Below are 22,517 nucleotides of genomic sequence, written 5' to 3'. Positions count from 1 at the left end.
ATTAGCACCTCCCTACCAGCTTGAGAAAGGAAATTTTTATTCCACCCCATAATTCTTTGTCTAATCTTGTCCCTAACAAAAGCTAAAACTTCAACTTTAGATCTACCCCAAAAGGATTGGAAGACCCAAGTAGCATCCAGGTGAGCTATCATTGGGAATGCCTAGGACTTCACTAACCATATTCTTAATGGCATCGGGGGAATTTTTGGAAGTGAAAACATAGGATTTATTCAGATTTATTCTTTGACCTGAAGCCATACAGTAGTCTTCAAGAATGCTCTTGAAAACTGTACAATTCTTTCTGCTAGCTTGGAGAAAAAAGATGGAGTCATCAGCAAAAAGGCAGTGTGAAAGGATAGGACATGCATTAGCCAGCTTAATCCCAATTAAGTCACCACGAGCAATGTGTTCATTAACCATTTTAGACAGAACATCAGCTACAAGGATAAACAGGAAGGGAGAAAGGGGATCCCCTTGTCTCAAACCACAATTAGGTGCAATTTGATCAATAGTCTTACCTTCAACCTTTAAATTGAACTTCACAGAGGAAACACAGAGCATAATAGCATTTACCCACTTAGGATGGAAATTCATTCTATGAAGAATTGCTTTAAGGAAATCCCACTCTACCCTATCATAAGCCTTGTTCATGTCTAACTTGATGGCCACTTCAACATTCCTCCCTTGTTTATTTTTAAGATAATGAAAAGCTTCATGAGCCACAAAAATATTATCTTGGATCAAACGCCCCGGTACAAAGGCTCTTTGTTGCTCAGTTACAACCCTCCCCATGATAGGTCTCATTCTATTACTTAAAATCTTTGAAAAGACTTTATAGCTAAAGTTGCAAGACTAATTGGGCAGAAATGTCCTACTGATTCTGGTGCATCAATTTTAGGGATCAAAATAAGATCAGTATTATTCACCATGTTTAACTCAGTACCATTATCAAACCAAACACGCACCATCTCACAAATCTGAGGCCCCACAGTTTCCCAAGAGTGCTGATAAAACACCCCTGGAAAACCATCAGGACCTGGGGCTTTCAAACCTCCCAAGTCAAAAGCAGCTTTTTTAATTTCTTCATTGGAGATAGGGGTCAATAAGCAATTATTTTCAGTTTCCGTCACCACAGGGAGAACATAAGATAGCACAGAATCAAAGTTCCTATTACCACAGCCAGTAAACAAGTTTCTATAAAACATAGAAAAGCAAGTCTTAATTTTATCCAAATCATCAGTCCAGTTTCCATCATCCATTTTCAAATGCACAATTTATTGCGTCGTCTATGCTGGGTAACTGTGGCATGAAAAAATTTGGAGTTATCATCCCCCCAATTTAACCATTTAACTCTAGACCTTTGGAACCAATATTTTTCCTCCCTAGTCCAAATTTCCTCTATTTGGGCAGCTATATTACTAGCTTTAGCAGCAGAATCAGCGTCCCATTTGCCCTCATAACAGATTTTAAAATCAACCATTAGCTTGGCCAGAAGTTTTTGATTGTTTGGAAAGGCCTTTTTGCTCCAGTCACTTAGAACCTTTCTTACTCGATCAAGATTAGATTTAAACAGGTACATAACATCCAGCACAGAGTTAGGGGTATGCTCCCAATTTTTATTAATCAGAGAGTCATATTCACAGTGATCCAGCCAGTTTAATTCAAACCGAAAATTCCTGTCACTACCAAGCCCAAAGTAATGGGAAGAAATCAAAAGGGGAGAGTGATCAGAACCTAAAGGTTCCAGATTGCATACCTGAACATTTGGACAAGCATCATGCCAAGGGCCATTGCAAACTGCTCTGTCAATTCTTTCTCGAACATTGTTCTCCTCTAACGGTTATTGGACCAAGTAAATTGCATGCCTTTGTATCCCAGATCCATTAAATACAAGTGGTCACGAAAGACTGGAAGTCTTCAAAAGAATGCAAGATCGTGTTCTACCTCCCTCTTTTTCAAAGTCATATAGAAGCTCATTAAAATCCCCAAAACAGATCCAAGGGGTATCCTGTCCAGGGTTTAACCCCTTCAGTCTCCTCCACCATGCACTACGTAACCTTTCCTTAGGTGGGCCATATACCAAAGTCATAAATCCTGTAACTGGATCTAAACCTGAATTAATTTTAATATGAATCAGCTTTTTGTCAGCCATCAAGACTTTTAGCTGTACCGAATCTTTCCACCAAACAGCTAGTCCACCCCCAATGCCAGCAGGTTCCACATAAAACTTATTCTGAAATTGCAATCGCCTTCTCCATCGTTCAACTTTGACCATTTGAACTCTGGTTTCCATTAGAAAAACCAGAGGGGGTTTATATTTATCACACAGAAATCTTAGATTTCTGCCTGTCAAGGGGGACCCCAACCCTTGACAGTTCCAACTTAGTAGATTCATGATGACCCGGTGGCCATTTGTGGCTGGCCACCAAGCCCCTGAGCAGCAAAGACATAAGAGAAATTTTCAGAATTTTCAGAAAGCACCTTTCTAGGAATCGAATTACCTTCCAGAATTGGAACTTCAAACAAGCCTGATTCACCTTCCTTTCCATTAGACTTCGAAGCTCTTTTTTTCTTCTTCCTAGCATTCTCTGTAATTTTTCCCTCTGAGAAAGCTAGTTGATTTTCTTTATCCAGATTTATTGACACATCTTCCACCGTATCCACCTTTTGGCGTTTCGCAACTTGTTCTTCTTCAGTTTCTTCTAATCCTCTTTTCAAATTAACCCTCTCAAATTTCTGAACTAGCACCCCTTCGTAAGTCAGTTGTGGCAAGACACGCTTTGATTCTTGAGAGCTATGACTCTTACTCTCATCACTATCATCAGGTAGTTCGACTATGTAAGGGTCCTATGTTCATAAACAGTTTTTGGGGAGCTGACTGGAACAGGGCTTTCTTGCAATTACCTTTATTTGGACCCGTTCTTCTAAGGAAGATACGACTCTCTTCCATGTTCAGATTCTGAACAGGTCGGTCCATATCCTTCCTATTCATGATTGGGCTAGTTTGAATATTCATATCAGTCTTCGGCCCACCATGGTCTTTAATTGGGCTGGAGACCTCATCATCCTCCATGATGCAATCTAATCCATCTACTGTATGTATGGTGCCATTAGCAGAGGGACCCTCAGAGTAGTTCACGCTACCCTTGCCCTCCTTTGCACCATTTTGACATGTTTCCTTTCCTTTCACACCTTCTGTAACCGTCACTCTGATTCCCTGGCCCACACGAGAGAAGGACTCATCCACGCTCTTGTGGGATGAGGATGATTCACGCGCCGGCGCCATCTGCACAGAAATAGAGTCATCTTCACGAATCATCACTATCGCCGACATGGCTTTGACCGGATTAGCTCTCATATCTGCTGTGAACATTGGTTTTGAAGGGTCTTCTTCCGACATTGTTTTCTCCCTTTCGCAACTACGATGATCGTGACCCACCCTTCCACAATTATAGCAAAAACTCTGCAACTTTTCACACCTAAACTGAATCCATATCTTATCCAAATCGGGTCGGGGAACCCATAATCCTGCTATCAATGGCTTAGTGAGATCAATCTCCACTCGAACTCGAACAAAATTTCGGAAGAACAATTCATCCATTTTTGGGTCTTCAAAACACAGGACCTCTCCTATCGCATTGCCAATCTTCAAAATATTCTTCTTAGTCATCACTCGCGGTGGGAGATTATGGATCTGAACCCAGTAAATACACTTACTCGAGAGAACCTCCTTCACTGTTAAGAGCGGCGACCATGGGCGTAAGTTAAGCAAATATCCATCCACCGCCCACGGCCCATCCCGAATGACTCTTTCATATTCTTGTTTCAGAACAAAATAGAACGTATAGACATTATCATCCAGAAATTGAATTTCCAGCTTACCTTTCACATTCCAGCTACGATCAAGAGCTTTGCGAAATGTAGTTCGATTGATTGGGCGAGGCGAAACCAATTTCCCTACTAAAGCAAAGCCCCCCGTCTTCGATTCCTCATCTTCCCAGTCAAGGGCACAATCATTGGGATCATCCATTACAACTTCCATGATTCTGAAGACGAACAGTACTGAATTAACAAACGGAACAAGAAAAGGGGTTTTAGGCTTGAAGCGGACTAGTTTTTGAGCTCGCAAAAGGAGAATGGTCGCTCTCACTAGGGAGAGAATGGTCGCTCTCACAGGGGAGAAAATTTCTTGGTCTTCTCCTTTTCGTTTGTTGTTCCAAGCTAGACATGTGCACTAATTAAATCCTTTGGGTCTGGATATCCTACTTGTACCGTGAGTAAGTTAGCAAGATCGATAGTAATTAGCTGAGTTGTGAATTGCAATCTACTTAGCTTGTTGACTGTACTTTAGTTTTGAGATGAAGATAATTGTGTTCAATTTTGACGTGCATTGATGACACATATGAGATGTCTACCCAATATTCCCTTGTGAATGAACGTGTGTGTGTGTATGTTTAACAAGGCATTTTATGGAGTCGAGCAAATTAAAAGAAGAGGAAAAGAAGACTGAGATTGCTGAAACAGAAGGAAACGTAGGGACGTACGTACGTGTAAGAGGTTTGATTCATGTAAATTTGTCGTGTAAGTTTGCCGGCAACGGAAGTGACAGTGGTGTCTGAGATTGTCGCATATGTTTGTCATGTGAGCATGTAGGGGCTACCCCTTTCGATGCCACAATTACATTCTCACTTAACTAACCATCCTACCTACTGTCTCACAGTCTCAGCTCATCAAATGATGTAGATATACAACAAAGCATATGATGGTCCCATATGCAGAGTTTCATATGCTTCCAGGGAAATCACTCTGTGCGTGTAGATATTTTAGAAAGGATGGAATAAATGATCGATGGACTCAAATAATACATCTCTTTAATTTGTCAAACATAATTATGCTGTCCCATTTCATACTCTTTTTAATATATATATATACACGTATTAATACAATTACGTATAGGAAAAATTGAGTACATGAAGATAATATATAAACTCCATACCATCATATATATTTAGTTATTTGCTTGCATCACACTCTGTCTGATCTCTGTCCTTTTATAGAGAATCTAATGTGACGTCGATGTTAATTCAATGAATAATAAGAGTGAGATGTTCTTAAAACATCATCCATACGACATATACAATAAGGCCAAATAAGAGTATTGTTTATAAGACATTATTAGGTCGGTACGGTGTGATTTTGAAAAAATTAATTTACAACAATAAGAATATGTATCATATATTATTTCATTAATTTGTTTTTCGTACATTATTTACCATCTATCCTCTCATTAAGATTTCGATCATGTCCGTAATGAAGTACGTGTGTTAAGCCTTGAAGCCCCATGATCTTTCTGAAGAGTAGATGAATACTGTGGGGGAATATAATAGAGCAATTAATGCTTGATGTTACATCCGCACCGCGGTCTCCATCAATTTCATTCACGTTCCTAGCTTGTCACTATCTCATTGCATTTCAAAGCCTCTTCCGGAAGAAAACAAACTTTCAGAAAATAATAATATTATGTTTAAGGATGTTTTAAAACATGGTTTGAGATGTTTAGGGCAAAACATAAATAATCAAACCAAACTAATCAATTTACTCAAAATATAAAACTTGATCGATTTTTACTAAGGATGGTTTAATTAAGCATACTCTAATCCATTTTGTGATCAAGCAAATCAGAGGAGAGCGAAATCCGTTTCTTCCCCATCCCAAAAAAAAGTCACTCCAATCAAATACTATGGTATATGCTCGTAGGAAGTGGGAACATGAAAGCAGAAGTGAGCATGTGAAACCCATTAATTATTTTAATCATTTTGGGCATTGCATTTCCATTTTCGAAGGAAAGCCAACTACTCCATTAATTTGATGGAAGTTGACGATCATGGATGGCAAGACAATATTGATGTGGTTGATAAGTGCTAATGATGGCAATAGGAGCAATGAGATGCCATGATCGATCTGGTTCTTAATTTCTCTTTGTGGGCAACGAAGAGCTTCTCCAATCTCCACCCTTTAATTTTCACTTCCTGCGATGGCAACCATTCATGATGGAGAGGCGACGGCGACGACAATGAAACGGCAATTGTTCATGGTGAAGGTTCAATATTTTCTCCTTATCCTTCCAACGCTCTATTTTGCTAGTGCTCTTCGACTGTAGGTGCTAGTCTGATTTCATGTTTGTAGTTGTGTGCAATTTTTTCTGGTCGTTTTCTTCTTTTGATTTTCGATTTTTTTGAAATCAATTGATTAATTGTTGATTTTGGACTAGGTCAATCAATTTTCTAGATTGATTGGCTCTATTTGGTTTGATTTATAAATTATATTCTTGCGACAGATGATGGTGATCGGATAATGTGGTGGACGACCCCTACGGTTCTAAAATTTCGGTGAGAGCGCCCTCTCTGTTTTTTTTCTTTTTAATATAAGAAAATATTAGTCTTTTCATATTATAAAAATAATACAATGTTTTCATGAACACACATGCCAAACACATTTTTAAGCTTCACTTCCGTGCCTCTTCCTCTTCTACTAGCATCAAAACTAGTTTCAAGTAACAAACGGGGCTGTTGTTAGCTATACTATCTATGTATGTATTATATATGTGAAAAGATTAAAATATAGCTTGTTTAGTATTAGATATTACACATCTTTTACAATATTTCATAAACTAGTTAAGGAACATAATCCAATATACATTCGTATATGTATATTTTATTTAATTTCTTAACGAAAAGTCTCGTGGCTGTCATACACAATATTGAAATAATTTTTAATGTTGAAGGCATGCACACGCATATGGAGTTTTAATAATAGTTAACCTTCCTGCAGTTGCCCCGAATTTCGCCTTGATCACCAGTGAGGGGCTTTATATTTCCCATCTTAATCATGGAATCGGCGAAGTCCTGGTGGAAAGCTTCAGTATCATAGCTGTACTTCTTAACGAATTCATCGGTGGAACCGCCGGTGAAGAGCTGCTGATCAGAGTGAAGAAGGCCTTTCTTGTGAAGCAGATTGGCGAAGTAAGCCTCGTCAAAGCGAGCAGCGGTGGGGTCCAGTGGAGCCAGGTTGGCATCCCCTCCGTCTCTAGGGCAGCCCCTTTGAAGGTCTTGGGCAAAGTAGGGGTCGATGTTAGAGTTGTCGTTGTAGATGCGGTCTCTGAAGTTGCGGCACTGTGCGAAACCAATGGTGTGGCCGCCGGATAAAGCGACAAGGTCTTTCTCGTTCAGGCCTTGTTTCTTGAAGTTGTCGATGAGCTGCGAGAGGCTGAAAAATGGTGCTGGGATGTCTGCGTCTGCTGCGCTTCGGCTTGCCGTTTTGGAGTCTCTTCTGCCAACACTCACTCTCCATGACGGGCCCCCTAACTGCAATATATTTGAGATATTATTGATTTCGTTAACTAATGAGGCTAGCTAATTCATTATCATTCATATTTATATTTAGTTATCATTAGGATGATATACGTACTGCCACGACGGAGTCTCGAGCTGCCACCGCCAAAATGTCAGCGCAAGAAACAACAGGGCCGCCACACACTCTGTCCACCTCCATCTTGATCTCATCGATCACTTCAAACCCTCTTGCCGAATTCAAATTCGCATTTGCATTCTTCTCGCTGTCTATGGTTTCCGAATCATCTAGAAGAATCGATCCATCGCATCCCTGCTCATCATCAAATATTCATCCAATCACACCGCCACTCCATAGATCATGATACACTCGCATGCACGTGCGTGTGTGGTTTAAATATCAGGAACTAAAGTATATACATGCATATATAATTGAGTTTCATATAGGTAGCTAGGAATGAGAAAGGTACAATACATTGACGAAACAATCATGGAAGTGCAAGCGAAGTAAAGAAGCGCCCATGCGACGCTCGTTGTTGACGGCGGCCCGAACGACTCTTTGGATGGCTTCCAAAGCCTCAGGACAGGAGTGGTCGTAGAAATCAGGAGACAGTGAAGGTGATGACAGAGCCGTGTTAGCAACACCTAAAAACACCAAGCAATAGAGGACGATGGATAAACACCCATGTGAGGCCATTTTCCACACTCTATATTTTCCAATGTATGAGCAACAAATTGATTATTAGGCTCTATATATAATGCAGGAAGCAGAGGAACGGGGCAAACCATAACTGCATCATATAAAGCCTGCCAATACCGACGACTGGGACTAGGTCCAAACGACCATTTCTGAGCATAGTAAGCAAAATATTGTTTAACTTGCTAACGCTCAATTTTACTCTGGCAAGCAATCATGTAAAGAATGATTCAGCCATCATTGGATTTAATTTTTTTTTTGTTTTCCATATATTGATTTAGTCTACTTCGAAGTTTTACCTGCTCGTTTATTATGGGACATACCGTGATAAAGTGCTTGTGTCCGTAGCATCTCTTGATAATATAGAATAGGTAGCTAGATAGTTTTTAATTCTTGAAAGCAAAGTCAAAGTTTACAAAAAGCAGTTTTTTAGAATCTGTCATGACGCTCTTCTGCGTAAAAATATAGCTTTTGGATGCCGACATATATGAAGCATATATAAACAACAACTTAGTCAACAACAATGACAGACCTCTTCCATAACTTTTTTAGAGTAAATTACTTGAATATACAAGAGTTGTTGAAACCCAAAAAAGCTTAAATATCTCTGCCAGCAATTTTTCTTCCTCTTATTCGTTCTTCTCTCTTATACTTCTTCTGCTTGGGGACGTGGTCAATAAGAAGAAAAGTAAAAGCATTGGGTCGGGTTCTTGTTGGGCCAGCGCACGATAATGACGATTGACCATCCACTTAGCATAAATTGGTTTGGCACTGTTAACTAACGCATAAACCAACTGCTCTTTTTAATCAAATAACCTGTTTCAATGTATCATCTAAAAGTCATTACAGCCTCTAGAATAGTCTTCTGTAAATTTATGTGTTTCGAATTTCTTTTTCTTTTTCTTTTATGTCAGTCCGAGCTCTAAATGAATTTGACCCATTAGATGCATCGTTAAACAACATATACAGACGACTTAACCTCGTTAGGAGAGAAAAAAGCTGCAGAAAATAAATAACTTAATTACCCGCCAGAAGGAGCCAACCCTCTTCTTCTTTGGCCGGCCCCCTTTTTTTCTTAATATCATCTGATTTTTTAAAATCATGTTTAGCCCTGGCTAATTTGGATGAAGGCAAGTTAAACCACACAAGCATTTTAGGTTTTTACAATAGCAATTTTGTCCTCACGGAAGAATCGATCTCCAAAATCTCACTACATCCTCCTTCCTTCCCAAAATTCTTGTCTCTTTAGTTTAATTTGGACGCGACATCATTCTCTTCATTGCTTTTATCCCGCAGAGCACATCCTTACTCATAATAAATGACTTAAAATTCCATTCACAATTTCTCCGAAAAATAAATACATCAAATCTCTTTTGGAACCAGAAAACCAACGAATTAAATTAAACTAAAGGACCAACATCAACAGAGATGAGAGAACAGCAAAGTAGAGCGGGCTTAGTGATCAAGACAAGTGAGATAGGGAGAGAAATAGAGAGAAAGTAAGAATGATATATAGAATTGAAGTCGTCAATTGAGTTTGCGGCAATTTCTCCTGATCTGGCCATCGGAACCAGTTAGAGGGCTAAGTTCACTCATCTTAATCATGGCATCAGCAAAGTCTGCTCTGAAACGCCAAGGCTCGGAGACGTAAGTTGTGACTAAGGAATCTGAGGAGCCTCCATCGAAGAGTGCTTGGTCTGAGTGCAAGAGACCCTTCTTGTTCACCAGATTCCTGAAGTAAGAGTTGTCGAAAAAGTTGGGAGTGGTGACATCTAAATGTGACAAATTGCTATCGTCACCTGTGCTTGGACATCTGTCTCTTAGTGATGTTGCAAACGACGGCTCTATGTTGGTGTCGTTGTGAGCCCTCGTCCTGAAAGTTGCGCACTTCGCTTCCCCTATTGTGTGCGATCCTGAACAATAATATTCATTTCCATTCATGAAAATCAGTGTTCCAATTAATTAATGGGATTGCTGCATCTATATATGTACAATTAGCCAATAATTAACCATTCATTAATCACTTTAGTCAGGCACTTCTATTTGGGATCTAGATCCTCTGTGGTCACTACTCGACTGTACGGCACCTGATTTAATCCATCAGCCTCATAGCTTTCCCACATGTTCCTCTTGAGTATCTAATCTATTGTTCTGGGTAAAAGGTGAACAAAGCATGGCTTCATTACTTCAGATCGATCACAGCTTTAGAAAGTTGAAAGGTTAATTGGTTTAGACTCATCAAGATTCTACTTAGCTTTTGCATGATTATGGCTTCATACAATCAACAAAACCGTAGCTTTTGATTGTTCTTCTTTGAAGAAAAAGAGACACATGCATTGCTAGTTATTATGAAACAATATGAATCAAATCAATAGATTAGAATTGATGAGTGACGGCATTTGGTGGTGCATGTCAATTGGATTCTTTGCACTTATCATTAATGCCAACTAATAGTGGAACAAGTCCATATATGTATATAAGCTAATTAATATACCAAACTTAAAATATGCTTGTTTGTGCTTTATATACAAATTAAGCAACGACATTACTCGTCAGGAAGGGCACAAATTAATAATTAAAAGTTTATTTATAGAACTTTTTTCAGCACTTCGATGAGAGTAAAAGAGTGAGGAGGAGAGACGACTTAGGGTGAAGGGAAATCATCATTATATTGCCTGAAGCTCACTAGCTCCCTGCTAGTCTCAATCTCCCCTCTTGTAATCTCAAGTTGGTGAAATATATTTATAAAAGGCAATAAAGAAGTATAGAAAGGGCTGTTATATTACCTGACAAAGCAACCATTTCTTGGGCCGTGAATCCCTTTTTGGAGAAAGCAGCGATGAGGCCATTGAGATCCAGAAAGGGAGCCGGCAAATCCCTATTAGCATCACTTAAACTTGCTGTGGTCGAGTCTTTTCTCCCCAGTTTCACGTCCCACGATGGTCCTCCCAGCTGACATGTGTATGGGATCATTATATTTTATATGCAGTGTTAATTAATCATGTGTTAAAAAAAAACAAAACAAAACAAAACAATCGCTATATATGCTTATGACTCCTCAGTTAAATATACTTACTGTAACCACAGAGTCTCTGGCAGCAACAGCGACAATGTCAGCACAGGAGACAACGCCAGGACACATCAACTCCAAAACAGATTTGATGTTGTCTATAACCTCGTAACCCCTCAGGGAATTCACGTTGGGAAAAGCGGTTTTTTCACCTGTGAAATTCGCCGTGTCGTCCAGCAAAATGGACGCATCGCACCCCTATCAACAAAGAAAAACGTAAGTAAACACGATTGTTGATCAATCTCCTTCACTACTTGATTAAAGAAATTACGTACTTGGACGAAGCAGTCGTGGAAATGGAGACGAAGCAAGGAAGCTCCCATGCGAGGCTCTTTCAGCACAGCGCCCAAAACCGCTGCTTTGATGGTGAGGAGAGCAGCAGGACATGTGGATGCATAATAACCAGACGACAATTCATAAGCTGAAACATTAATAACGCATAGTACCAACAAGAAGAAGCAGCAGCAGCTGATGAGTTTCATTGCAGAGAGAATGAACAAGAATGCTGTGAGTTTTGGACTGTCTTATTCAGTGGGCCAGCAAAACTGAAACTGTCAAACGTTATAACTGGAATGGAGTTGGGAGCCTCGGCCTGTACTGCTTTATGTATGATATATGTAATTATTTATGAGCATACAACTTTGTTTAATTGTGTGGGATGTTAGCTGTACGTGCTTGCTTAACAATATGACTGCTCACAAGATGCATGCACATCATCTTTGGTTTTCTCTTTTGAGCCACACGCAGCACACGACCTTCGAATTTTATATTAATGAATTACTTATTAATTAATTATAGTAATAATATAATCATGTTCCGCCCTTAGCTGTACTCTTCTACTTTTTTTTGATATAAACCATCCGGTATCCAACCGCGCCTTTTCTGGGCCCCAGCCTCTTTGGGCCAGTTGTACCCGAGCGATCGACTAGTCCGGATTCGGGCCGGGCGACAAATAAAGCCCTCCCCGGTACCCTTTTTAACAAGTGAGGATTCGAACCTCAAAGAGCACTCGCCTCACTTGTGGCCTAGCCAGTTACCACTAGGCCAGTATTCGGGTAGCTGTACTCTTCTACACCATTTGACTTATATATTATTGTCACTCATAATTTAAACAATCTAATTCCTTTTCTTTCAGGTAAAATAATCAAATACACTTTGCTATTGCAAAGTAATGTGGCCTACCTCGTTGCTTAAAGCGAATTATCAACTCGTCAATCACCCCATCATGCAAAGAATTTTATATATGTAGATGAATAACATTTAAATAATTTTTTGTTTTAAAAATTGTTCGATGTCCTATTCGGCATTATTATTATTTGATTTGATGTATTTTCACAGACATCTTAGTTGACGGGCCCTTAGAACATGTCTAAAATTGAAAGACGTGTGAGGCAGGAAGTACATTTTGCAGTAATTAAAATTGTGTTTATTGATTATAGATATAGATTTCTTTGACCATGAGGCTTGATGGATATAATTAATATATTTTTTCGTTACAGGTTATAATTAATAATTGATTGATTAGGTATCGTAGGCTTGCCACGGACAGAAGCCCAAAGTGGAAGGAATGGATCATGATTGGGCCTATAGTGGCCCCCTAAAAAGGCTCATTCCCATCTGTGAGGAGGAAGTGAAGTATGGCGTAACCAGCAGATTAATCATAAAAATCGATTTTTTTTCAACCAGATTTAAGTTTACTCATCTTGACAAAGTACTTTATAGCAATTGGTAATTGGTTTATGGGTTGAAAAACTATTTTCCTTTTAATAAAATTTAATTCTAAAATTAATGTCTACAAACAGACTCCCGTATATCCAGATCCGGATTTTTTGTGATCTGCCTTCAGACCTTAACGGGGTTTACCTTGATTTTCTGGCGTGAACAACTTGAATTCATTGTACTCCCTCCCGTGCTTAGAGGGTGTTGTGTTTGGGTGGAAACTACCATAATTTTAAACACCTTAAGCAATAAGCACTCGTTCTTGTCTGAACATTATTCGTTGTTCATGATATGATGCCACCCTTTGAGATTCAGCGCATCTTTGTTTGTCATACTACTCGTCAAGAAGAATATAATATATTTAGTCACAAATAGATGGACCACAACAAATTAATTGCACAACTGCTTTTAATTTTTCGAATATGAATGATTTCTATCTAGCCGGGAAAAAAAACAAAGAAAGAAATGAATGAATCGTGATATATGCTGGTAAATGACCCAAACTAATTGATGCTTAACTTCTGCAGTAACCTGAGCTGACCGCTAAAGAGTAGAGCATTGCAATGGATCATGAGAAAGGGAGCTGCTAATTAATTTTGAATATAGCAGCACTTTGAGTCTCCTTTCTCTATATATATTATTGCAATTACAAAGTTATTACTAATGGTTATACATAGTCACAACAAGAACTCGTCTGGAGACTATAGCTAGAAAATTAAAAACAGACGAAACGAGGGCCTGAATCTCTAGTTAGGATTTTTAAGTTAGAATTAAGACACACACACATATATATATATATATATTAGAATTAATAACGCAGCTCACCCGCCTTGGAGAGGGCGAGCTTTTATAGCGTCAAGATGGCGAAATGATCGCTCTCCAAAAATAGGACTGACAAAATGATAACATGAAGGGCCAAAATAATGGGAAAAATAATGAAAGTATATGAAAGGGAATGATAGGCACAAACGCGTGGCCGAAGAATAAGATGCAGAAGACATGCATGCACGCCACGTACGTATCATGTTCGCCATTACTGTATTATTGATATATCATATGGAGGATATATAAGCGCAATGGGGAAGAAAAGTCAAGCACGCAGCTCTTTTATTAAATGATGCCAGGACCACCCATTGGTAATCGAGAACAATGTGTGCGGTGAAAGGTCATCACTAGGCCAACCATTGTTTAATTTAAACAATACTCATCTGGTTTTTTGGCAATATTTTTCTGGATGTGATGGGCAACACATGAAAATGCAGGAGATGTACGTGCGAAGCCATGCGTGAAGGAATGGGAAATCTCAGAAAGAGTTTGGTTTCTGACACAAAATTAATGGGAAGCCATGTCTTTGCCGTATTGCTTCTTGGATCCATTCTTGGCCTCCAACTTTGAACATGCCCAACTCTTTTCGTTAAGTGCATTGCATGGAGTCAGCACTAAACTGGGATAGATCCTACTTTCCTTAAATTATACGAAATTGCGTATACAATTTTTTCCAACTAATACATATGAAAAGGCCTCCAAACTTATAGACGGTGCCAGCGAAATAGGATCTCCGCATTGCTTAGAATTCTTGCATCATCAGTTTAATTACTCTGATTCCTGAATAAATTCTCCATTTTATCGAAACACAAATCATTAGGGAAAACAAGGGGGGATTTTCATGCAATTTCAAGTTAAAGGGAGATCATGTCAATTGTGAACATTTCATATGTAATTGAACGTCAAATATTCTAGAATTCACGTAACCACAGTATTAGATTGAAGCGAGATCATGTTACCGGGTTTATCGTCATCCGTTTTAGATTCAAATCTGTGATCTTCTTCCGATTCTAAATTCAAGACCAAGTGTTTATAACTCATTGTATATAAGCCAGAAAACAGAAACTATCAGAAAATAAATAGAAGTGGAAAGACATACGACTGCTAAAGCCTTCTGTTTGGGCATAACACATATAATGCACGTAAGAATGTGTTTCTCGATTTATATTTTGACTTTCTGGTAAAAAAAAAAAAAGAAAGCACTCCTATTTCTAGAGTTGATGGGTGATGAGGGAGATATTTATGATAGCAAAGTGACATCATATATTTTATTCGTCTTTCTAATGATATATAAGTATTAGAACTATATATCTCTCCCAAATGCTTATTATAATACTACCTCTGGTCCTTAATATAAGATCTCGTTTGATTTTTATTTCGGTCTTAAATATAAGATTTTAATCCACTTTGTCTCTCATATTTATTCTTTTTTTTTAAAGATAGCCCTTCTAATAATAATAGTTCTAACCAACAAATTTAATTAGTAAGGATATTTTAGGAAAGACAATACCTGTTTATTATAAATAATTAACTTAACTTATTTCTTTAATCTATTCAAATTAGTCAACTAGTTCTTATATTTAGGACCGGAAAGTGATATTTTAATTAAACTCCTAAATTTGAACAAGATCATGAATTCAAATATGATCTTTTATTCAGTTAAATCTAATTTAAATTCTCATTAATTTACGTAATGGTACAATTCGTGAGAATAATGACCGAACAATACATCCGATCTACAAACAGTTGATGGATCAATCCAACTTTTGTGCCATGGACATGATTGTGGCCCTCGCTTTACACAAAGGCCTCATGACGGACAACATGGGATTTTGAATGCCTACAGCGAATTGTGATACATCTTCTCTATATGATTTCATAATGTACAATATATACTACTTTATATATGAATTTTTAGTTTAAAGACAGACCTACAAATCACGACCTTAGAGTAAGAAGACGTAAAAAGTACATATATACCAAAATTTGCGGTAGACATTCCTTTTTCTTCGACTGTAAACACGCTGTTGACATTCAATGTCCTAAAACTTCACTTGAAATTATTAAAGTTGTTGCTTCCCATGTGTTTTATCTCAAAATCCTAAAACTTCTTGTAATGTGTGTCCGGAACATCTAGAGCACGTACGTAGTTGACGCCACATTATCCTGATCGGTGCTGTTTTGCTCACACACACTCACGCACTGCCACTCCAATTTTATTCACAAGTATACAGTGAGCCGTTCTGCCACTGCTACATCATCATTCATCAGTTTCATATTTATGGAATAATATTAGCACATCTAATTGATGCTGATACGAGTTTTACAACGCGCTTATCACAAAGAACTTCAGTATGTATTTCGAATTGGAATAATAAGATTAAATATATTTTGAAGATAGACATGAGAGAGAGCATTAAATTGCACGCAACTACCACCAACTCAAGGTTCTTCAGTCTCCATAACTCGTAGCTACTGACTTACTAGCTAGCTGATGGGATGCGTTCCTCACTTCTATATAAACACTTTGATTCGCATCACTTGCCACTCACAAACCAAAGCATACCTGCGCCAATTTACCAACAAACCAAAAGAAAGCAATATTGGGTTGCAGCTTTGGTGGTTTCTTTTGAAAATGATGGGGAGGCTCTTCATGGTTGCAGCGTGCATGGCCATGGTGGTGCTGGTGGTGGCTCCACCCATGGCTGAGGCCATTACGTGTGGCCAAGTGCAAGGCAACCTGGCACCATGCCTCAGTTACCTCAAGAATGGCGGCCGTCCTCCGCAGGCGTGCTGCGACGGAATGAGGACCACCGTCAACTCTGCTCGAACCACCCCGGACCGCCGTGCGGTCTGTAACTGCCTCAAAGTAGCTGCCGGTAGGTTCCCGGGAGTCAATCCTCAGTTCGCTCAAGCTATGCCTTCTCTCTGCAGAGTTTTCATCCCCTACAAGATCAGCATGTCCACCAACTGCGCCAGGTTTCCCTTTCAGTTCCCTTCTAACTTCAATGATATGATATTCATACATACCAAATTAGACGCCTTCTGCATCCCCATTTAAAAATGGGAAGCAAATTATATAGCGAATTGAAAAGGTTCGTCAGTTAAAAAGTTAAGAAAAATGGGAAGCAAATTATATAGCGAATTGAAAAGGTTCGTCAGTTAAAAAGTTAATCAAATATAATTAATTAACGCCTTATTATTGATTGGTTTGCAGCATTAGGTTCTAAAAACAGAGGAGGGGGAAGCACGGTTGCTGAAGCGGCTATAATACTAGGGGGAAGCAGTGAATTAAGAATAAATAAATTGAGGAGATCAGAAGGAGACTCCACTTGGTGCTGTCAATGTATCTTAATTACCAGTTATAATCCGTTAAGTCGTGTGTCTTTTATTTATAAGTCTGCTCTCTTTCGTTGCATGTAGTCACCACTTTATGAATAATTTGATGATACTTTGGTTAGTTTTGCTCTGTGTAATATCTGGGTGTGTTTTTCAGCAAAAGTTAGAATCGGGTAAAAATGTTTAATTACATTCTATTATATTAGTCTTCTAATAAAAAATGACATAAAATATAATATTTTTTCAAAGGCTCAATCATATAATTCCTGGCTGAAGAATCTATAGTATATATTATATTTTGAACCCAAAGTCTAACTGAATTGACTCAGCCCAAGAGGTAAACCAAGATGACTATCGTTGAGGCCCGATGTTCTGAGACTAGAAATAATGGAACACAAATCCATTCCATGACCTCAAGGAAGCCCAGACTTGCTGTAAACAAAAAGCCCATTATCCTATTTAGTGGGTCGTGGATTAAGAATTAGGCTGCTGGGTTCCGATATCATCACTTCGGAATTTGAATTTATTTTGCGGCCTTTGTCTAATTCACCCATTTAGAATAAAATAAAATTATGTAGGACTTCAAAATTTATGCTCAACTTTTAGGGGTGGTACTTAAAACATGTAAGTGGAAACGATGAAGTATAAGATATCCTTCATCCTTGAGTCTCTCTCTCTCTCTCTCTCTCTCTCTCTCTCTCTCTCTCTCTCTCTCTCTCTCTCTCACACACACACACACAGATATGCGCGATACCTTGAATAAAATAATTAGATGGAGAGTAAAACAGTGAGTGATGTCAATCCTATATATATATATATATATATATAAATATATATATGAAGTAATATGGGATGCTTTATAACTATTTATGCGATGGGTTGAATATTTTCGAAAAAAGAAAAACACAAAAACCACTTCAAACAACACGGCGCGTTTTCAAACATGTTGGCCTCTGGAGATCGTTTTCTTGTCCCACTTTAATACTCATCATGTTACGTTAATCTTGTATTTTCATTGCTTTGAATGAAACACAAACATTCTTCAAAATATTATTTAAGTATATTGGATTTCAAAATTTTAGGCAAAGGCATTTTGCCGCTTTCATACTTGTCAACTGTTCACAAGTTCAAACCAGATGATGAGGTCATGCCCAAAAGGAGAGATATACGAGAGGAAAAGATGCTTAATTGGGACATTACAAGAAGAGTAATAAGTGATAATACCCATGGTCTTTGGTATAAAAGCTAGTGATTAAGAAATCAGTTAAGTTAATTATTTGTAACAAATAGATAGTGGCTTTTTTAAAATACTCTTGCTTACTAATCATATACATTAGCTAGGAATAAAACTACCATTTGATAAAATCTTTAACATATACAACTATTACAATGACTACTTTAAAAATAAATAAATAAATATCAGAGACAAAAAAAGATTAAGGTCTTATATCTAAAATCAAATTAAAAGCTAAACAAATTCTTATATGAAAGATCGAATGTAGTAATAACAATTAAGAACATTGACTCACTCGTAAATGGTCGGATCTCAGTTAAGAATAACAGAACCTTAGTTGAAAACAAATCATGATGAGAGAGTTCAGTTGAAAATTGATTTTTAAATGTCAATATTCTTTTTTAAATATCACAAAATGTTTTTTTCTTGACAGGCAAAGAATAGCGGGACCCATCTTTTCCACTTCATCCAAAGTACGATTCTGCTTCAGGCAATTTAAGTTCATTCAACTATATATCTAGTTAACTTAATTATTTAACTTATTTAAGGTGCTAATGAGCAAGTGGCAAAACTTTAGGGAAAAAATAGTAATCGGTACTTTAAAGAAGTGGACACTGGACAGAGTTTTTATAGCTGACTATGCTGCATATACTCTGATCACACTACCTCCTGTCTTTAATCCTTAGTATGTAAGAGTTAGTTGACTAATTTGAATATATTAAAAAAATTAGTTTAAATTAGTTATTTATAATAAATATGTATTATCTTTCATAAATATCCTTGCTAATCAAATATATTAACTAGAACTACTATTAGTATAAAAACTATCTTTAAAAAAATAAATATAAGAGATAAAATAGATTAAGTTATTATATTTAGAATAAAAATAAAAATAAAACAAATTCTTATATTGAGTAGCGAAAAGACTTGGTATCAGACCTTGCATGTTCTTTTTCCGGACCTTCTTTTACTTTTAAGTCAAGCTTATGGTAAGCCTAAAGCCCCTTTGCTAGTAAAGGCAGAACGAAAAATCGGAAAGCAGTCAGTCTTTTCGGTAAGTCAGTGTTGCATTACTTGGTGTCGATGCTGTTCAAATTTGAGTCTTGATTGGCTCATTTAAGGTGGCTTTCCTCATATGATAGTTCCCCCCCCCCCCCATTTACGAGATTCAAGCAATCAACTTAACCCAATTGGAACCACGACTCTCTTTCCCTTACCAATGTAACCACCTTTGGGAACTTGATTATTTAAATTTTCATTAATTTGAATTAAATTCCATCAAGTATTCAACTCAGATATTACCTATACGTCGAGGAATCCTAGCTCATATATTTTATTTTAATTTTTTTAAAGCTTCTCTCCTTTTAATATTTCATGCCCTTCGAACGCCGAAAAGCGTACGAACCAACTTGCACGATTCCTGTCCACCCATTCTCTGACACCCAACTTCGAAGAGGTAATTTAGGTTTGGCCTTTCACTTTGGAATTTGGATATATGTGAATTTTACACTTGAAAAAAAAAATAGAAGAAGACAAAAAAAAAAAAAAAAGGAGGTACTTCATCTCTTGCTCCTATCAGGTACATCAGTCCATGGCACTGTTGATTGCTTGCAGCACCGTTTGCTTCACCGTTTGGGCGTCTATCTCCTTCTCTTCACTCTGCAATATCACCAATTAAGTTTCGTCCCATAAACCTCATAAACAGAAACTAACAAACAAAACATACAGATTTATTGATCCAAGAGTTGAGGAAAAAGGATATATATAAGTGAATAGAGATTGAGGAATAAGCAGAGAAGGGTAATAGATCAGATATATATATGCAGATGAATGAATTGGTGCCATACTTGAGATCCTACCACAGCTTCGAACTGGAAAGTGTCTTCACAAGAAGCCCTAGCATCAAGCACATCAAGGCCGAGCTGTTCGAAGGCCTCGAGAACGGAGACGAGCATGGCGGGGCAATTCTTTTCGGAGAACACGTTAACTCGGAATCCCTTGTCTAGGGTTTCCACCCTCACCTGCAAACGCAACGGTATAATATTCATGATGGATCAATGAAGGCACAGAACACAGACACAATAACAGCAAGCTAAGCATGTAGATATAGTACCGTGGGCAAGTCATCGGGGAAAGAAGAGGAGGATTCCGCCTCCTCCTGTTGATGATTCAGATCCTGTGTGTGATTTGATGAGGCTTTGTTTTGAGCATGTTTTTTCTTTCTTTCTCGTGTTGAAGACATGTACGCTATGCTGCTAGCTTCAATTCTTCTTCTTCTTCTTCTTCCGCCTTTGGTTATTATTGCTGCTAGCTTCCTTCCTCCTCCTTCTAATTCCATGAGAATTGGGGCCTTTATTCTTTTTTTATATATAGAAACTATGAGTGATGAGGCCTTCAATGAAATATTTGATTCTCTTGTTTGTTTCCTGATCACCTCTACTGTTTCATCTCCCCCACATCGAATTATGCTCTTCCCCTTCACAATTACCTCTTTGACCCCTATCCCCACTTCTCAACCCTTAGCTTTCATTTTTCTCTGCGAATCAAAATTTCCTTTCCTCCCTCCCTCCCTCTCCCTCTCTCTCACCCACAAATGTATGGAATATTTTTAACGTGCTTTGAAATTATTGGACATCAAGTCAAGAGTTTTAATTTTAAAACATCATCTTGATCCAAAATACTTAACAAAATAACAGTAACAACAACTTGAACAAAACGAATTCTCACAGGTTATAAGGGAAATAATAAGCGTCTTCTATATTTTTATTATTCAATTTCATTTGAATAATAAAAGCCACCAGATAACAATAACAATGATAATAAAATAAATGAATGAAAATTGAACGAGGCATTAAAAAGTTGAATTGGAACGAAATTAGTAGGAACGAAATAAATAAACTTACACTAATAATTTACTGGAAGCTAGTGTGCCTAGTTTTTAGTCCAGAGTCCAGAGACCAGTGAGCTAGTCATCCGGCTTTCACGAGAGTGCATAAATGTCTGGGATTTTATTCCATCCTTGGGAGTCTTACCTGGTACATATGACACATGGCACTAATTAATCATCTCATTTCCTTTCATTGACTCATCGTCACATCCCAACCCCCACCCCAAAACTAAAAATGGAATAATAGATAGAAACATCACGTATATTTCAACTCAACTACTTGAGGGATTGTATCTGCATAAAATTTAAAAAGAAACAAGTCCTTATAAGTAATATAATATGTAATATAACTTATTAAAAATGTTTTTAATTTAGATGTATATTTAAGGTGGCCAATATGCATGTTACATTGAATAAAAAAAATTGTTTAGGGTGTAGATGATCATAGTCCCGTAGGCTTATAATACATGTAACAAAGAATGAATAAATAATTCTTGTAACATGTCACATCCATGATACAACAGGTAACTAATCATGAATGTGTAAGATATGTAGATGCTAAAATTAATAATCCACCTAACTTATTAGGCGCTCATGGCAAAAGGTTTATTAACTAATAATATTCTATATGATATTGTTCAAGATTCAAAGAAATATAAATGGGTTCACGTGATTTTCTTCATTTCTAAAGAAATAATTGGTGAGGAGGAACATGAAATAAGAATAACTTTGGGAATAATAATGAAAGACTTTGCCCCAACCATCCCAACACACGCGCAGAGGAATTTGATGTTTTATGGGAATGGCATGGCAATCTGCATCTATCATGATAGTAATAATAACAACAGCAAGGGGTTTGAGGGAAATATATATAATCTAAAAGGATATTTGAGTAAAAGTGGATCAACAGAGAGAGAGAGAGAGGTGTCGTGAAGATATGGAATGGTGTCCCGTGAGAGAGTACTTGGAGGGATTGACAGCTAAACAACATTTGATGCCTGCTTTCTCTGTTTTCGATGTATCCCCTTATTATTTTATCTGCCAATTTGTTCTCCTTTATTTTATTTTTTATAATTAAACATTAAAATCCTGTTCATCCCATTTGATTAATTTACTCATTCTTCATCATGCACAAACACTTGTCAATTTATTTTAGTTTTAGAATCAGTAATCTCCAAGAATATAGTGCAATACATATACATGGGTTATCAAAGCTAATAAATATATTAAAAAATGATTAGTTGAGACCAAGCTAGATCATTATTTTGGAAGCAAAGCAAGGCAATCATCATCATCTTCAAGTATATATTCATCCCGTGCTTACCACCATCTTTCTTTTTCACCACCATCATCTCTGTTGCACGCGCGTGCTTCTTTCTCCTCCTCCTCCTCTCTGC

At 37.6% G+C, this 22,517-nt stretch overlaps 3 protein-coding genes across 4 annotated transcripts; all 3 read right to left on the bottom strand.

The window, feature by feature from the left end:
• Positions 1-6,694: 6,694 nt before the first annotated feature.
• Positions 6,695-8,046, bottom strand: LOC114722566 (peroxidase P7-like). Its single transcript, XM_028908626.1, has 3 exons — positions 7,825-8,046; positions 7,468-7,662; positions 6,695-7,364 (listed from the first exon to the last, which is right to left on the bottom strand). Exons 1-3 carry the CDS (start codon positions 8,044-8,046, stop codon positions 6,807-6,809), a joined length of 975 nt encoding a protein of 324 aa, XP_028764459.1. The 3' UTR covers positions 6,695-6,806.
• A 1,527-nt stretch (positions 8,047-9,573) lies between these two features.
• Positions 9,574-11,598, bottom strand: LOC114722638 (cationic peroxidase 1-like). The gene is made up of 4 exons (XM_028908715.1): positions 11,392-11,598; positions 11,123-11,314; positions 10,833-10,998; positions 9,574-9,959 (listed from the first exon to the last, which is right to left on the bottom strand). Exons 1-4 carry the CDS (start codon positions 11,596-11,598, stop codon positions 9,574-9,576), a joined length of 951 nt encoding a protein of 316 aa, XP_028764548.1.
• An 8,082-nt stretch (positions 11,599-19,680) lies between these two features.
• On the bottom strand, positions 19,681-21,148 carry LOC114722663 (uncharacterized). Of its 2 annotated transcripts, none has more exons than XM_028908744.1 (3): positions 20,347-21,148; positions 20,093-20,254; positions 19,681-19,892 (listed from the first exon to the last, which is right to left on the bottom strand). In XM_028908744.1, the coding sequence occupies exons 1-3, from the start codon at positions 20,569-20,571 to the stop codon at positions 19,818-19,820; spliced, it is 462 nt and encodes a 153-aa protein (XP_028764577.1). In that variant the 5' UTR covers positions 20,572-21,148; the 3' UTR covers positions 19,681-19,817. The 2 variants fall into 2 exon arrangements, with proteins under 2 accessions (XP_028764577.1, XP_028764576.1); XM_028908743.1 differs by having other exon boundaries at positions 20,081-20,254; positions 20,347-21,145.
• Between the last annotated feature and the right edge of the window lie 1,369 nt (positions 21,149-22,517).

This window comes from Neltuma alba, unplaced genomic scaffold (assembly GCF_004799145.2).
Source record: "Neltuma alba isolate B1F8T4 unplaced genomic scaffold, ASM479914v2 tig00012097_pilon, whole genome shotgun sequence".
NCBI classification, from domain to species: Eukaryota; Viridiplantae; Streptophyta; class Magnoliopsida; order Fabales; family Fabaceae; genus Neltuma; species Neltuma alba.
The sequence above is the reverse complement of the archived record's forward strand: the minus strand, read 5'-3'. Positions and strand labels throughout refer to the sequence as shown.

What these genes read in the sequence shown, in the direction of transcription:
- LOC114722566 (XM_028908626.1), bottom strand. Translation starts at nt 8,046, where the DNA reads ATGGCCTCACATGGGTGTTTATCCATCGTCCTCTATTGCTTGGTGTTT. An exon ending in TCCATGATTGTTTCGTCAAT is followed by an intron (nt 7,663 to 7,824) that starts GTATTGTACCTT and finishes GATGATGAGCAG; the next exon opens with GGATGCGATGGATCGATTCT. An exon ending in CTCGAGACTCCGTCGTGGCA is followed by an intron (nt 7,365 to 7,467) that starts GTACGTATATCA and finishes AATATATTGCAG; the next exon opens with TTAGGGGGCCCGTCATGGAG.
- LOC114722638 (XM_028908715.1), bottom strand. Translation starts at nt 11,598, where the DNA reads ATGAAACTCATCAGCTGCTGCTGCTTCTTCTTGTTGGTACTATGCGTT. An exon ending in TCCACGACTGCTTCGTCCAA is followed by an intron (nt 11,315 to 11,391) that starts GTACGTAATTTC and finishes CTTTGTTGATAG; the next exon opens with GGGTGCGATGCGTCCATTTT. An exon ending in CCAGAGACTCTGTGGTTACA is followed by an intron (nt 10,999 to 11,122) that starts GTAAGTATATTT and finishes TACACATGTCAG; the next exon opens with CTGGGAGGACCATCGTGGGA.
- LOC114722663 (XM_028908743.1), bottom strand. Translation starts at nt 20,571, where the DNA reads ATGGAATTAGAAGGAGGAGGAAGGAAGCTAGCAGCAATAATAACCAAA. An exon ending in TCCCCGATGACTTGCCCACG is followed by an intron (nt 20,255 to 20,346) that starts GTACTATATCTA and finishes TTGCGTTTGCAG; the next exon opens with GTGAGGGTGGAAACCCTAGA. An exon ending in AAGCTGTGGTAGGATCTCAA is followed by an intron (nt 19,893 to 20,080) that starts GTATGGCACCAA and finishes GTGATATTGCAG; the next exon opens with AGTGAAGAGAAGGAGATAGA.